The 17,699-nt window shown below is 45.1% G+C and overlaps 1 protein-coding gene across 1 annotated transcript in view; it reads right to left on the minus strand.

The window, feature by feature from the left end:
- The window catches only part of COPB1 (COPI coat complex subunit beta 1), an 821,662-nt gene that overhangs the window by 523,142 nt on the left and 280,821 nt on the right, over nucleotides 1–17,699 (minus strand). The window contains exons 9-11 of the mRNA XM_069623734.1: nucleotides 16,476–16,583; nucleotides 16,249–16,395; nucleotides 15,134–15,279 (exon numbers count right to left, since the gene is read on the minus strand). Coding sequence (XP_069479835.1) covers nucleotides 15,134–15,279; nucleotides 16,249–16,395; nucleotides 16,476–16,583 — 401 coding nt within the window. The remainder of the gene's footprint in view (nucleotides 1–15,133; nucleotides 15,280–16,248; nucleotides 16,396–16,475; nucleotides 16,584–17,699) is intronic.

Below are 17,699 nucleotides of genomic sequence, written 5' to 3' on the forward strand. Positions count from 1 at the left end.
TGCCTGGCCCACTGCTCCACCTCCACCCTTGCAGGACAAGGTTGGGTGGAGGATAGGTAACAGCTGTGGCTGCAGGTGCAGCAATCAGCACACCCGAGGCGTGTGCTCGTTAAGCAGCTTTAAAAGCCTCAGTCTTACTTCAGTCCAGCGCTGGTCATCGTTTGCAGTGTTCCTGTTCTGACTAGTCCCTTGTTCCTTGCCTTTGTACCTAGTTCCTAGTTCCTGTTTTCTTGTTCCTCCGCCCTGAATCTCGGATTCATGCGCTAATTGATTTCTGCTCCCTTGATTCCATTTTTGTCTTCCTCTGTTTGCAGGCAGCATTTCTCAGTGCTTTCCCCTTTTAGATGCAGCCCAGTTTGTCTGTGTTCTATATTTCTTTGACTCTGTCCTTTGCTGCTGTAAACCCGTATGCCTTAGCCTTCCTCTTAGATTAGCTTCCTGTCTTTTCCTTGGAGGGGTAGGTAGAAGTTTGCATTGGTTATTTCGTTTTTTCCCTGCTCCTGATCCTTACTTTCTATTGGGATCCATTCCTTGTTTTCCATTGCACTCTGCATTTATTTCCCATTTGATTATTAGGTGTGGTGTGCGGTTGTAGCTAGCTCCTGTGTGAATGCTTATGTTTTCCTCACTAATTTGTAAACACTATTCCAACTTAGGTATTTAGTTTTCTGCAGCGGATTACACTCTGCTGCCTTCCAGCCTTCGCCCTTGCCCTGTCGGGCTCTCCACATTGCAGCCGATCACGCTCTGCTGTCTTCCAGTCTCCGCCCTTGCCCTGCATACCCGCTTCATTGCAGCTGATCACGCTCTGCTGCTTTCCTGCCTCAGCCCTTGTCCTCTGGGCTCCCTGCCCTGCAGCCTGCCTCACTCCGGCTGCCTTCAGCCCTTGTCCGCTGGATCTTCCTACTTCTCCCATTGCTGTTATAGCCTTTCTGGGTCCCAGTTTCATCAACAGGATTCGTGGGCTAGCTGACATTCAAGAGGTTTATCTCGTCCTCGTGAGTACTGTTCTTAAGTTCCCTTATTTTAATACCATCAAGAGTGTTAGTTCACAGATCCTGTCATTGCTTGCCCTCCACGTGGGTTTAGCGCTGTCAGTACCTGTAACAGCAATTGGGGGTAAGGCGCTTGCCGACTTTCCTCGCGGTCAGGTGCTTACCCCACATCCCTTTTCATATAATGGTTTTGTTGTCACACTCTATTTGCACTCCTGGGTTTTAGCATACTTGAGTCGTTGTTCCTGGGTGCACGTAGTTTAATTTGAAGCTATTCACTGTGTGATTTAGTACACATTTCCCTTGCCATATTCGCTGCCTTTGTACTCGCCTGACTAATCGTGACAAGAGGTCACTCCTGTGACCCCACCTTTAGCGGCTGCTAATGTGATACAGCCTCTTGAAAAACCACATGTAATGGAAGTGGTTCAACTAGTTCCCAGAAACTTAAAAACTTCTGTCCTAGTACCAATATGTTATAATACCATTAACCAGGTCACTGGTGTGACCCCCACCTTCAGTTAACACGGAGGTGAAAGAACCTCTTGAAAACCCACCTAGAGTGGAAGTGGTTCACCCTGTGGATAAAAACTTAAGTGTTCCTGTCCTACCTATAACACTGTGTAAAATCTTTGTTGAAGTCACAGATGTGACTTTGCCTTCAGCTGCGGCTAAGGTAGACAGTCCCTCTGAAACCTCACAGACAGTGGAGTCTTGACCCACTGCTGTGGAGGCAATTCCTAGGGCTGACAAGAACCTTGGTGTTCATGTCACACACTCTGTGTGGTGTATGTCCTTTAGAATAAAGGCCCCTTCAGTTAAACCTGTAGTGGCTGAAACCATTTGAAAAAACACTTCCAGTGGAAGTGGTTCCTAAAACTTCAAACCTGGATACAGCTGAAAACCCACTTACAGTGGAGGTGATCCAGAAGGATGTGAACAGCTTTGGTGTTTCCTTGACTCAAGGTAGGAATTGAAAGTTGTCCTTTAGTTCAGAGTGCCCAGAATGAAACCTCCAAGCCTGAAAAACTGAAAACAAAAAAAAAAAAAAAGAGTTAAGAAACCTAAGAATAGCTTTCTTACTAGGCCTTCTAATAAAAAGCCTTTGACTCCAACTACTCCTACAGGAGAGATGGATAGGTGTTCTGACAAGGCGAGGGTCTCCGTTTCAAGACACCACTCTAAACCTGTGGGATCCTCTAGAGAGAATCCTACTGAAAGGCCCAATGTTAGTAGGGAAACCTCCAACAAAGGCAAATCTAAAACTAGAATAATAGGGAAATGGGAGCCCAAACCATGCTCTACCATTTAATTTCCAATTCTAAAGTCTTTGACCCACACTGCTTCTGAGGAAGGGGTGGATAGACAAGTTGGAATCCTAACTAGGCCTTTGAGGACTGGTAAACCTCAAAACTGGTGGAAATCCAGAAAGGATATGTCAAAGGCTAAACCTCTTGACATTGTGGGCTTTTCTGCTGAGGACCCCCTGGTAAATCCTAGTGTTAGAAGGGAAACCCCTAACCAAGGTGAAAACAGATCTAAGAGGACGTGGAAGGATGTAGAATGCTTTGCCACAAACCCTCCAACTAGGATACCCCGAGACCCAACCTGCTCCTATGAGAGGTGGTGAGGAATCATGGAGACCCCTCTAGGTATAAGGGATTTCTTTATAAGAACCCTTTTAAAAAGCCTTTTGTAGGTTTAGAAGTTGTCACAACTTCTGAGGGACTGTTAAATCAGATCCCCTATACCTTAGACAAGAGCAAAGAGCCCAACACTACTTGTAGGTCATATAGTTTGCAAATGATAATATTTAAAAAAGTATCACAGCAAGGGTTACAAAAATATTGCTAGCTGACTCAGCAAACAGTTTAACCGACTTGAAACAAGAGATCCATCCTGTTGAGGATTAGATCCTCCTGTTCCTTAGTCTGGGGATGGAAAGGGGGGGGGGGGGCAAGTGTTGTGTAAGATTTGCACACAACTGGTAAATCTTCCTGACCTGGGTCAACCCCAGAACATTTTGCTTTACTAGTGGGATATTTTTCCATAATACCTCAGTGAGCGGGAAACTATTGCTGGGTTGCCCTAGGGGCTCCCCTTTTAACTTTCTTGTGCTAGCCTTGAGTGTACTACAGTTCCCAAGGGTAGAAAGGATCTTTGGATCCCTTTTACATTTCGTTAAGTGAAACCAGCACACCCCACCTTGTGTGGAGTGCTGGGGAGATACAATGTATCCCCTTTCACACAACGTGTAACAATTCTGTTACAGTGACGAGCTTACCTTCAATGGCTGGTGGCAGTAATACCTTGTATTAATTTGGTGCACCTTTACTGTCGGCTGTGTTCACAGCTGCAGTAAAGGGACCTAAGGTTGTCCATTTTTACCAAAACTTTTTTTGCCATTTTAGTGTTTGTCGTTTCTTGTTCCTTCCCCTGACATACAGGGCAGGAAATTCTTTTGTGTGATTTTTGTCTTCTGCGGGAGTCCCCTTGACTCCCCACCCAGGCTCCAGTCTGTCTGTGAGAGCAGGAATAAAGGGAGGAGTCCAAAACTCCCCAGCCCTTTGTCTTACACCTTGCTTGAATGGGGACAAATCCCAGTGGGGGGCTGGCTGTCCTGATTGGACCACCATACCACCCGTTCTTGTAAAATGCGGGAAGAGAATGCAGAGGTTGTGCTGCAATTCCTGATAAATACTGCGAACCAGGAAGCTGAAGAAGTCAACCACTGGAACTTAAACTGAAGAGGATGACGAAGGAAAAGTGGCAGAGACGATTTTCAGCTATTGGAGAGCCTGCTGTGTAACTGGAGCCTGTTGTAGCCCTTCCTTCCAATCGAACAGGGGACTCCGAAAAACGAAAAACCCAACCCAGAGCCTGGTGAGACCCACTAGACTCAAGAAGACCTGCATTTTGAGCGATCCCACCCGTTGCTGCGACACCCTGGGACCCCGCGCCATTGTGCAGTGCACAGTCTTCCGAATTGCAAATCTCGCTGAAACTTTGTGGGCATCCTGGTGGATCTCCAGAGACACGAATAGAGTCTGAAAAGTCCCCTCACCAGAGTGCTGGACTTTTGTAATGACGAGAACTCAACCGCGATTTTCTGTCTTCTTCTGTGTTCCTTGTAAAGGCGCCAAATCTGCAAAACCGCATTCAGCCGCAAGGGAAACCTTGCCTATAGCCTTCTTCATCTCTCCCTGCTCCAAAATCCCTTCGGAGGTCTTGTTTTTACTCTCCACGAGAAGGAATCCACTGACCGGGTATTTGGCTGCAGACCCTGAAGTTCTCCTGCTGCAAAATCTTCTTCAATGCTGAGGTACTGTTTTGGCTTGGGTATGTACTTACCTTAAGTCTGTTAGGATTGCTGTGTAGTTGTGGGTCGTTTTCTGTGATGGGGAGGCCTCTCATCCAGTGCACCCAGTCCCACTGCTAGAATCCTGCTAGGGTCTCTTCTGCAAAGTCCATGGATACTCTTCTAACTCTAAAGAGAACTACTCACCTGTTTGCCCAGTTTTCCGAAGGAACGCTGACTTTTGCTACTAAAGAACCTATTCTGACACTGCCTGTTTGTCACTAGTCCTAGTGACCCCACTTCTGCCACTGAGATTGGGACTTCTGCCCAGAAAAGAAAAGAAGTGTTTAAAAGGAACTTACTTGTAAAGAGTTGGTTAGTAACTGTAATTCTAAGAGTGAACAGTTACAAAAGTTATTACTGATCTTGAATGGGTGATGCACTATTCTTTTAAGTATGGTTTAACATCTTCCTTAGCAACTGTTTTGCCAGTCTAATAGAAAGTAGATGTGAAGGTATTTTACTCTCCTGTGATTAGGTTGTCCCTCTTCTCAAAAGTAATAAGTGTTGGTATCACCAGATTAGTCCTTGGAGGATAGTTATATGAGTGTCCTCCAACTTGGTCTTGCTTCCCCTGACTTGCAGCTAGCCTGTCCAGAATATGTCTGTATTAGGTTGTTGCCTACCTAGAATAACTTCGAGTCATTCAGAAAAAGTGTAACATTGGGTTTTACTTTCCCCTTCATTGCGAGGTTAAAAAAAGTATGTGGGTTTTACTTACCTTGTGTTAGGTGTGTGCCATCCAAAAATAAGTTAAGAGTTCTTGCTTATCTCTATCTGTGGTTCACGGATTTTTAAAGCACCTGTAATTGAATATTACATCCTTAGGTTTTACTGCACCTAGAATAAGTGTTCCACTATTAACAAATGGTATCTTGTCCAGTTGACTGCTTATGTGATTTGTTACTGAGAGTCCTTGTACAACTGGTAGGGTCTACTTCCCTTGCATTACTGAATGTAATTGTAAAAAAGTAACCATTGGTTTTTACTCCCAAACAATAGGATTGACCTATACTGGATGTGTATGAAAAGGTTTTGACTACCCTAGAACGGTTAGGTACTGCAAATAAGGTCTATACTTGGGGGTCTGTGTACTTTCAAGTATAGTGTTTTTATACTGTGATTTAATATGTTTTAGTGCTTACTTACCTCTAGATTTATCTGGGCCTACTTCCATTTAAATAAATCCTTTATTTTTACAATACAAAGTGTTTCAGTGTTTCTTTGGATCATTTGTATTACAATTTCATGTGTACTGATTCTACAGCCCTCTCTCCCTCCTAAGATAAGCCTGGCTGCTCCGTCTACGCTACCATGAACTCAGGTGGTACAGCCAAATACTAAGAGTGGAGTCCTGTACTGCCTCAGTTGAATGGTTTTACTAAGCCCTTAGTTGGACTTCAGAAAAACTGTCCTAACACCCATTAAAAGTTTAAGAATACATTTAGATCCCACAGGGCGACTTGAAAAGGAGTTGGGGGATAAACATTAGTTAACCCCTTCAAGAATTGTATTACCAGAGGTAATTTAAAGTAGGAGACTTCCTCAGCAGTGCACTTGAAAATGGAAAGTGCTGCTAGGTAACCTTTGATCGTACCAATCTGGAGTCCCAGATTTGCCAAGTGCAACAGAAAAAAATAACACCATTGGTTTATTGCATGAAAAAGGGTCAACATTCTGAGCTCTACACCAGCTGCAGAACTTATTCCAACGGCAGCGGTATAAGGATTTGGTTGCTGGTCTTCTGGCCGAAAGCAACACCTTCATTAAGTCATCCGTGAGTTCCCAATCCTTGCAGCTCAGCCTCTCAGAAACCATGCGTGAAGGCGGAGGGTCCTGATATAAGGATGGAGAACCTGACCTTGCTCTTGCGAGAGAAGATCCTCTCTTGTGAAAGACTAATTGGAGGACAGATGGACATGTCTAGAAGGTCCGGGGACCACGTTCTCCTGGCCCAATCTGGGCAATTAGGATCATGGTTTTCCTGAGCCTCTGCAACCTCCTTATTGCATGGGAATGACAGGGACTGGAGAAAACACGTAGAGTGGAAATTCCCAGTCCACCACAAACGCGTCACCTAGAGCTCATCTAAGGGGAAATTCCCTGGAGCAGTACAGTTCGCACTTCCTGATGGCATTGGTCGCAAACAGATCCACGTGAGGGGTTCCCTAAAGGGCAAAAATCTCTTGAAGGACATCCTGAGCTAGTTCACACTCGTGGGAGACTGCACTCTGCCGGCTCAGAGCGTCCGCCGGTGTGTTCTTCTCCCTGGCTAAATGCACTGCCGACAGAGATTCATTCTTGTATTGCCCAAAACCAGAGCTGCATTGCCTCTCTGCACAGTGGTAGTGATCCTACACCTCTATTGTTGAGGTAGTACATGGCCACCGTATTGTCCGTCATTATCAGGACATTCTTTCCCCATACAGACGGCAGGAATGCTTCAACGCTAGTCGGATTGCCCTCAGCTCTAAAAGGTTGATATGTAGTTAGGACACCGATAGAGTCAAATCATTAGTATGAGTGAGGCGTCCGTCACTACTGTTATGTACCAAAAAGGTTACCCTTTCAAGACGTTTACCCGACAAGCCCACCACTGAAAGTCCAGTAAGACTCTGTTTGGGATTTGTAGGAGATCGGACATCCTTCGAGAACTGTGACCACTGGGTCCTGAGAGCCCATTGAAGAGATCTCATGCTCAGGCGAGCCTCTGGCACCAGAGATATGCAGGATGCCATGAGGCCAAGCAACCTCCGAACAATCGAAGGCTGCAAGACGTTGGGCATTCTGGAATTTTGTCACCATCTGTAGAATGTCTTGAGCCCTCACCTCTGGTGGCGAGGCTTTTCCCCAGGGATGTATTCAGGACTGCTCATAAAAATTGGAGTCTTTGTGATCGTATCAAGTGGGACTTCTTGAAGTTGAGGGAGAAACCCAGTCTGTGGAGGGAGTGGCACGGGTAACAGATCTAGGGCTTGTTCTGGGGAATTTACCCTCATCAACCAATCGTCTAGGTAAGGGTAGACGTGAATCCCCCCTCTCCTGAGACTCGCTGCCACAACGAACATTAACTTGGTGAAAACCCCTGGCGTGGAGGTTAGCCCAAAAGGCAGAACCCGAAACTGATAGTGCAAGTTGCCAATTGCGAACTTCAGGTACTTTGTGCTTGTGTTGGATAGGCACATGAAAGTAAGCATCCTGAAGGTCCAATAATACCAACAAATCCTGAAGTTGGAGGGCCTGAAGGATCTGAGAAAGGGTTACCATCTTGAACTTCTCCTTCCTGAGGTACTTGTTCAAGTCTCTTAAATCCAAGATGGGCGTCAACCCTCCGTCCTTTTTTGGAATTAGAAAATACGGTATCCGGTCATTGCATTGACAACCAAAGCATCGACAGCCAAACCATCTAAAAAAAAGCATCTTAAAAAAAAGCATCTAATGCATTTTTTTTTTCTCTTAGGTGGTAAAGGGTTTAGTTTAATAAAAATGGGTTTTTAAGGTAAAAAAAAAAACAAAAGAAAAAACACGGGTTCTGGGGGGGGGGGGACCCCAATAAAAAAAAAAAATTTACAAAATGCATTCGATGCTTTTTTTTTTTTTTATAGATGCTATGGCATTAGATGCTTACGGGGAGCACCAACCCTTGCTCCTCTCCGCTACAGGTACCGGTTCCATAGCACCTTTCTCTAGCAGGATTAAAATCTCCTGCATAAGGAGAGGACCCAGATTCTTCAAAGAGTTGTCTCCCGGTGGATGACTAATGTGTTTGTAGGAAATGCAGACAGTAACCTTGGGCAATTGTCTCCAATACCCAAGCATCTGAAGTAATAGCCTGCCATTCTCTGTCAGATGTTGAGTTAATCTGCCTCCTACTGTTGTCTTGTGATGCAAGACCTCAGAGAGGTTTTGGGGTGGCAGACACACATGCTGAGGGTAAAGTAGCACCTGCTGTTGCGGTCTTACTACCTCTACCCCATCCACCACTTGGTAATCATCTCTGGCCTCTTTGAGCTGGCTTTCCTCTGCCTTTTCCGAATGCAGAATAATAGCAAAAGGACCTACCACTCCCCAGGGTGCACCTGTGGGGCGGTTTGGAGTTTGCCTTATCGGAGCTCCAAGGGATTTGGCTGCCGCCTTGGAAGTTTGAAGTTTCTCCTAACTCTCATCAGCTTTACTCCTAAATAGATGTGCGCCGTCAAAGGGCATGTTGAGAAGTGTGGACTGTACGTCTAGGGCAAATCCCAACTTCTGCAACCACGCAAATCTGCGGATTACTGTACTAGCCTCCGTGGCTCTGCTGATGCTGTCAACAGTCGAGACCGGCTTGAAGGGATTCGCACATAGCGCCCTTTCCATCCTTGATGAGGTTCAAGAAACCGCCCCTTTCCTCCCCCTTGGGGATATGGTCAGCCGCCATTGAAACACAATTCCAAAGGGTGTCCGTAAACCTTGCCAGCGCACATGTGGTACTAGCAGACTTTAAGGCAATGCTGCATGCCGAGAAAACTTTCTTGGCCATGCCATCAAACTTCTTGTCATCACGATCTTGCGGGATTGTAGGATTATGCATTCTGCTTTCCAGAAGAATTTGCAGCCTGTACTACCAGACTTTCTGGAGTTGGGTCCTTTGAAAGATATAGAGGATCTTAAGTTGATGCTCTATGTTTAGCTGTTAATCTTTTGTTAACTACAGGGATCACCTCCAGTGTTTCCCAGTTGGTAGATACCCTTTTATGTAAAGCCTTGTGAAAAGGGACAATAGGGTCCTCCTGTGGTCCCTCATCGAGTATGCCTGTTAGGTCATCTTGTTCGAGCACAGATGTGGGTCTATACCACCCCATATACTCCATCACCATAGTCATAAGCAATCTGTAATTGCTTTTAGCATGATCTCCTGAATCAGGTCTACCGAATTCAACTTCCGGGGAAGAATCGATCCCACTTGCTTCATGCAGGGAGTCCTGCAGATGTTTCATTCTAGATTCTTCTGACATCAGTTCCTCTGGGACTGAAGGCGTCCCATACTCAAGACCAAAAGGCCTTTCTTCTTCAGATGATTCTGCCTCCTCATAAATTGAGGACAGGGTCTTAAAACAATCTGAACGAGGTTGTGGTGTGTAATTTATATCAAAAATAGAAGAAGGTATTATTATTGATGCAGAAATTGTCGAAAACATCAATGACGTCAACGGCTTCAATGAAACCGTCAATGGCTTCGAAGTTGCGTATTCGACATAATCGACGAAGGTATTGTCTTGTATGGCGTCGAGGAGGTCGACACACGAGGCGTTGATGGCTTCTCCTTCGATGTGGGCACCGAGAGCATTGATGATGCACTCTTCGGCTTTGCCGTATGAGTCGATAGGGAAGACTTCTTATGCATCACAGAGGCTTTTTCTCAACTCAAGGGTTTTTCACGTTCGACAGTTTCCACAGCCGAGGTCGAAGACTCGCGGCTTCTGTGTTTTCCAGGTATTTCTCCTGGGATATCACCTCTAGGTGTCTTCGAGGGGGTGCCGGGGGGGGGGGGGACAAGGGTGCATTCTCGAACACCTTTAACATACTTTTGTGGAATTCCTCCCACTGTGCCTGGGTACTGTGTTATGTTGGACTAGCTTCTCATGTAACATTTTTTGTGTTACCCTTTTCTCATTGAATGGCTGGTGGCAGTGGTTTCGTTTAAACTACCATGGTGTGCATTTACTGCGACCGTTCGCGGCTCCGGTAAAGCAACTGCGGGAGCCATCTTTTCAAAATGGAACAGAGCCATCTTTTGATAAAAAAGTCAAATTGACTTTAGTAGTCTTAAATTCCTAGACCCAGCACCCCCAATCTTACAATAGAGTGCTGGAGAAGTTACTTAGTATCCCCTGTGTCTAGATACTCATGTAGCAGTCAAATGCTACCCTTTCCTCTCAGAATGGCTGGTGGAAGTGGTTTTACAACAAACTACCATGACTTTTCCCGACCATAAACTGTCCGCAGCTCTGGTAAAGTTAAATCGCGGGAGCCATGTTTTTCAAGATGGCGTCTGAGTCCCCTTTGTTAAAACAGGTCCCGGTCGTCTTTTTTTGCCATTTCTTTGTGGAAAGTTCCTTCTAGAGTTTCTCTGCTCGCCAAACCAGGTTTGGTCTCTTTGTTCATTCGCCTTTGGCAGGCTTCAGGAGTGAAGACTGCCTCTGTTGCCCGAGAGTCTGGGGTGGGCAGGAAGTGAGGGAGGTGCCGAAACCCCCTGTGCTTAGTCTCCTAGGAGACCCAAATGCACTCTGTGGCGACTGGCTGGCTAACTATCCGGCAAGGACAGCCACCCAGCTGGGTGAGCGACAGCCAGGCTGGAATGAAAGGGAGAGAACTGTTTAAAAGGCAAGTCTCTTGGCTTGGAAGGCTGAGTCGATCACTGGACGAAGGAACCGAAGAAGAGATTGAAGAGGATGACTGCTGCAACTCCAGGACTGTTGGTTTGCCCGGTGAAGCCCTGAAACAGTGCCAGCTTTCCAAGTTCGTATCGACAGAGAAGCGCCTGCAAGGACGACTTCTCCCTTTGAGTTGGCAGGACCAATCGACTCCCAAGTAAGCTACCTGGACACCCATCTCGGAGAGGCGTCGATCCCACAGAGGCGTCGATCTGAACTGGACAGCTGCGGTCTCCACCAATGTGACGCGTAGGGCCGAGATGACGGACTGGACTGGCCCACCTAGCTTCGTTTGCTTGGCCTGTAGGAATATTCTTCTGATGGTTTGAAAAGATGAGCTCTCCATCCTGCATTGAGCGCAGGGGCGCGTTGATAACCAGTTGCTTTACTGGCTGGAAGGAATTGGTGAGTTCCAGAACAATGACTCCGAAAAGTATGTAGATCGTAAGAGTTCAAATGCCTGACTTTAACTCTTGTCCGATTCCTTGCAGATTGCAGCTTGACCCTAGTGAAGAGTTCCTCGTGGCAACCGGTAATATTCTGGTAAGGATTTGTATTTCCAACACAGTTCGATAAATAATCGAAATATGTAACCTGTTGCTTTCTCCCTTATTCAGGCACTGAGAGAAAGTATGAAGTCTCGGGCGGTAAAATCAGGCAAGTCTAATGTGGTGAGGAGGGTTCCCCTTGATAGTCCCTTTGTTTCACCTTGCTGTCCTTTTGTTTCCCCTTAGGGGCCGGGGTTCGGCGAAGATGCAGAGGAAGCTGCGCCGACCCGTGAAGAGGAATAGTACCCCCAGTGGTAAAATCAGGTAAGTCTATGGGGGGGTTACTAATATTCCTCGTGTATTCTCTTGGCTCACCTTGCTGTTCTTGTCTACTCCTTAGGTGCCGGAATGCGGCGGGAACATGCAGGAGGATGCGGTAGAATGTGAAGATGCTGCGAAGGCTGGTGAGTTCAGCGCGGCGCTGCAGCAGGCGAGGCAACGCGCATAAAATAACTTCTTTCTTCCAGCTCGAAGGTGCGATGGATTGGGAATTCAGGTAAGGATCAAAAGGTATTGCTCTTGTTCTAACCTTTTCTCCTTCTTTCTCCCTTTTTCTAGGAGCTCCAAACTCGAGGCAGGCGTGGCAGAAGACTGGATGCAGACTTGCAGGCACGGTGAGCATTACGCTGCTGGATGCAGAACAACACGAAGCGTGTGCTGCTCTTCGGGTGTGGTTTAAATAGCCTCCAAATTAGTCCCAGGTAAGTATTCCTCCCCAGCCCCGCCCGAGTAAAAAAAATAGTCCCTAGGTAAAATAGTCCCTTCCAAGCCTCATTTGGCTTGGAGCTCTTGCAGCATGGTCTGCATCAGGCAAGCTTGCAGCATGGTCTGCATCAGGTAAGTTCTACTCTATGAGCCTGGCACCTATGGCGCCAGGACTGACTCTCCATATGAAACTGGCGCCATAGGCGCCAGGACCGCACCCAAAAAGCCCCTAGCAGGGGTTTTTGGGCTTGCCCAAAATAACTCGATGCCTGCTTCCGGGGTTGCTTGTCCTGGTCTGGGTCCCGGGGGGTAGGCATCATGACAACGGGGGGCAAAAGGGTAAGATGACGGACCAAACAGAGATGAAGGACCCCGAAACGATTGGGGAAAAGCAAAAAATTGAGGGGCCCCAACAATAGGTGACCCTAAAATAGGAATTCTGACTTAACACTCACACTGCTGATTTGTCCAGGAAACTCAAGAGGAATAGGCTTAAGTTCTATGGCATTTCCTGATCTGCAAGGGCATTAAGGACAAAGGACAGGATATCCAAAGTACAGGGTGTTAGGGAGAATTCTCAGAAATGTGCTAGTTCTCTACCTTAGAGACACCCAGCAATTTTGATGGATTTCGAGGACATGAATTTTTAACCTGGAGAGAGCAAGACCCTTTTTCCCACTCGCTCATGTATTTTAATGTGATTTTCAACTCTGTTTCTTTTGGTTGTGGAGTCTGACAAACTCGATAGGCATCATCTTTTTACATGGTATCACACAGCACCTTCAGTGCAGTGACACAGGGAAGTATTTTAGATTTCCCAAGGTTTAAATACCTTCTCTTGGATAAAATACCGTTTCCAAGAGCAGTAAAGTGAAATTGACTTTACAAACATTTGTAACTTTCTAGACCCAGCAGACACTACCTTACAAAAGGGTGCTGGAGGGGTTACTTAGTATCCCCTTCTCATGTAACATTTTTATGTTACCCTTTCCTCAAAAAATGGCCGTGGCAGTGGTTCACTTTTAACTAGCGTGGTGTGCATTTACCGCAGGCTGCGTTCGCAGCTGCAGTAAAGCACCCAAGGGTGCCATTTTTGTCAAAATGGCCCTGGTCTTTTTTTGCCATTTGTTTGTGGAAAGGTCCTTCTTGAGATTTACTCTGCGTGCCAAACAGGTTTGGTCCCTTTGTTCGTTTTGTCTTTGGCGGGATACATGAGTGAAGCCCGCCTCTCGCTCCAGGGTGTCCGGCGGGTGCCGGAAGCGAGGGAGGTGCCCGAAACTCCCTATGCTTATAGTCCCCTAGGAGACAGGAATGCACTCTTAGGTGATTGGCTGGCTGGCTGTCCGGCAAGGACAGTCACCATGCTGGGTGACTGGCAGCTGGGCTGGTAGTAATGAGAGAAACCTGCATAAAAGGCAAGGCTTTTTGGCTTGGAAGGCAGAGTCTTCTGGACAAAGGAATCCGAAGAAGAACTTGGAAGAGACGCCTGCTGCAACTCCTGGACCGTTGGTTTTCCCGGTGAAGCCCTGCTGCTGTGCTGAAACTCCAATTTCATTTCGACTAGAGTAGCCCTGCAAGGATGACTTCTCCCCTTGAGTTGGTGGGACCAATCAACTCCAAAGTAAGCCACCTGGACATCCTCTGGGAGCTGGTTGAATTTCCACTGGAGTTGCTGCTAGAACCGAAAAAACTAGGGAGAGGAACACCAGATTGTGTGCATTGCTTTTAAGCTGGCCAAGAACTCCAGGACGATTCTCTGGACTCCCAGTAAGCAGGACTGACCAAGCCTAAGCCACCGCAACAGAGTGATGGACTCGAGATGCAAGGAAAGCCCATCTCGACAGCCAGGAAATGCAGTGTTGCCCAGCTGCTTTACCTCACAAGCCTAATCGGCTTGTGGCCCTACTTGATTTCTTCTATTCTACAAAGACTTTTAAAACATTGTGCAAGACTTTCTACTTACCTGCAAGAAGTGCTTCAGTTTACCTTGACTTTTGCTAACTTAACATTAGCTGGCCTGGCTCTCTGAATGACTCTTCTCTCCTTTGCTTATGTGGGGTTTTTCCTTCCAGGAAGGGGTTAACTGGCTTTGCATTGGGGGTTAATTCGAAAGTACTTACCTGCTTAAGAATAATTGTGTGAATACATGCCTTATTCTGAAACCTCTTCTTTGACACTCCTCTAAAGAATATTCTAAATGCAACAGTGATATACTAATGTACCCAGCAACCTAACTATTGATGTCACCTGATGGTGTAGGTAGTGTCTGTGGCCATCCCAAAAGGGTACTTACTGATTTAGAAAACTAAGTGTGTGTATTTTGAAGTGTATATGTGTTGCTTTATATTGCTCCCTTCTGAAGAAGGCTTATTCAAACTGACTGTTAAATAAATCAACAATTGTTTAATCAAGAAACCTTGTGTGTAAGAATTTATTTGAATACTTGTCACTGTGAATCTCTGTTTAACTCCCATATAGCTCACATTGACCCCTCTTGAGATAAGCCTGGTTGCTCAAGACGCTACCAACCTGTGTAGTACAGACTTATACCAAAGGTTGGGTTCCTATTGCCAGGAGGTCAGGGTTGTTGTAGTGCACCCAAAGAGTACTGCATACAATCTTGCCTAACACAGGGCTAAACATTTATAGGACGCCCATTTTGAGTGTATTGAACTGAAACTGGCATTATGCTGTAAAATGCAAACATGCACGTGAGAAAGAAAAACATGGTAGAATAATATAAAAGTAACAGAAATGCTACTTAAAAGGAAAAGTCACACAATACCACGGTCGCACTTCACTGTAAAGTGATAAAGGCAGCATATAAACAAGGAATCTCACAAAAGGAGAAAGAATCCCTCCGCAAAGGTAGCCTTACAGTCTGGCTAGTGCCCCCGAAGTAGAGGAGCCAAGCAAGGGAAAAAAGCAGAAAGGCTTTGCCTACCTCCAAAAGTCAGGACAAGCAAGGAATCCTAGAAAAAGGTTAGGGGGCACCATTGATGTCAAGGAAGGGAAAGCTGCAAAAAGAAAATCTTTCCCGACAACATCCGTGACAGACCACAGTGAAAAGGTGAGATTTCCTATATTATACCTACTCCGTAACAATACACTTACTTTACAGTCTTGATGGCATGGAAGACATCCAACATCTTTTCAACAATAAGTGGCCGGAGATTATCAAACCGCTGAATTGCTTCACGCACAAATTCCAAAACGTCAGCAGCTGCTGCCTCATTACTATCACTGAGGAACTCCATCAACTAAAACAGAACACAAGAAACGCCATGTAATCACAATTAGAACCCTGGGCTGGTGAATACCCCCTTTCATATTGGTCAATTTGTGGGCTATAAGAAACGGTATAGCTTGCATTTTCATTAAAGCACGCAAATTTGGCTTTTGCTTTTTTGTAGATCGGCAATAACAATGCTTCACCCCCTCTAGTGGCCTTCCTTAAAATAACATTTGACTACAAACACCATGCCTTTTTCATTTTTTGGTTTAAATGCATGACGGCTGGGGGTCACAGTGAAGTCAGAGAGGGACCCCTTTACTTGTCCGTCCACCCCCCCCATCCGTGAGCCCGAGCACTCACCTCAGGCTGTGCTCCCCTCACTTACCTTCCCTGTGCCCCCTCCCTCCTCACTGTGCACTCACCCACCCACCTCAACTATCCTTTCTCTGCTATCCCTCACATGTTTTTCATGCTTTGTATAAACTTAAATATCCCAAAATTAATATTTAAGCTTGCCCCAAAAAACAAATATTTTAAAAATATATCTTTTTTGATAAACTTTGTGTGTTTGTCCATGGGTTCTAATAGCTTTATAGACCTCGCCCTCGGGCCGTACCGTCGTTATGGAGCCTCATACCTTGTTAACGGCCCGAGTAAAAACTCGGTCTTCAGGGCCCATAACGCCCAGTACGGCCCTCGCTGCATGTCTATAAAGCTATATAAATTGGCTTGGAAACAAACTGAAAATCACAGACCTAATCTCCCCATAACAATATTGTTACTCCTACAATTTGAAGAAGTAAATGCTTTTTCCAGGATAACATTTATCTCACATTTGCTTACTACCACCAACTTGTGGCGAGTTGAATGTGAAACTCCTTCCAAATCAGTTATATGGGATTATTCAGCCAAAACCATTGGACATCACAATTCTATTTAGCAACACCTGAACTGGGAGTTGCATCTATAGTTATCAAAATAAGTCTGTTCTTACCACAGGGATTACATTTGCAGCCATATCTGGAAACCGAACACTACAGGAGTGTAACGTTCGCACAAGCAGCTGCCTATATTTGTCAGTGTCTTCGTGTTCCGAGGCATTGTTTGTCTTAATCACTTCTTTCTTCAAAACGATCACCAGCTGTAGCATAACACAAAGAACATGAAATAATTGCAAGTATTGTAGTTTTGTTTATTTTGCACAGGCCAGAACATATTTACCTCTTCAACATTCCTGGAAGAAACAAGATCAAGGGCTAACTGAAGAGTTTTCTTGCGGACTTCTAAATCTGGAGTACTTAATACCCTTAGTATGTCCATAACCAGATCCTGAAATTAAAACGGAAACATTTGATTTTTAGGCGCTTGCAGTGTTTCAAACATAATGCTAAAGCATATTCAAAGGGTTAAACCACAGAGGCGATCCAGTAAATGTTATGCTCCCAGCCTATAAACACTTTCAAATTACAAACTATCAAGGAATACCAAGATATATCAAGGACTGGGAATCGACACAAATATTTAAACAGCAATTTGAGGCCCTCATCAGTGCAAAAATTGACAATCCTTAAAGCTAAGTGAACACATGTATCGGTCACATTCTCACCTCAATTTTCTGATTACCAATAAAGAAGAATACATTTGGCGCGTGATGGCAAGAGGGCTTTGGGGCAGGGAACCATCTACAGAACAATTGTTTAGTTGCAAGATTTACTGACTAGAATATACGCCAAAAATCACTTTCTCCCATTTCACAATAAACTTGAGGTATGTTACAATGAGTACCAATTTTGGGAGATGTCAAGGGAGGGGAAGATGGTGTGGAAATAGCTAGTCCCAAAAGATAATTCAAGAGAGCACACTACACACGAATACTGCAAAACATGCACTGTATTGCACAGAAAGCAACTATCAGTTCAAATAAGTACTTTGGGTTAGGCACAGCATATATTAAAACATACTGTATATAAAAAACAGCACAAGGGCCTTTGGTCAGACCCTTCCTACTCCTCGGATTAAAGTAATGACTATATCCTGTGTAGACTCAACACATTATAATACTAAGGGGTGGGGAGAAATGAAATTCCTATGAAAATATACAAATAAATACCTAGCTTGGAATCACATTGGGTTGAACATTGGTTCTGAACCTCTAAATATATAATACAATACCTAAAAAAGAAAACAAGTTAAACATACATAATACTTAACAAAGAGGGAGTGAAAGGGTAAACAATTATAAAACAGGCCAGAGGGCCAACCAAAAATACAGTGAAATCAACCAAAAATACAGTGAAATCAGCCAACATGTGCTAGCCTTTTTGGGTCCCAGTTCACTCTTGTATATAAATTAGAAATATAGCCGCAACAATTGTAACAAATTATTCAATTATATCCTATGGGAAAGAATTAACAGCAGTGAAGTGTATATTAAATTCTCTAATA

This window comes from Ambystoma mexicanum, chromosome 11 (assembly GCF_040938575.1).
Source record: "Ambystoma mexicanum isolate Mex_15411 chromosome 11, UKY_AmexF1_1, whole genome shotgun sequence".
Lineage (NCBI taxonomy): Eukaryota > Metazoa > Chordata > Amphibia > Caudata > Ambystomatidae > Ambystoma > Ambystoma mexicanum.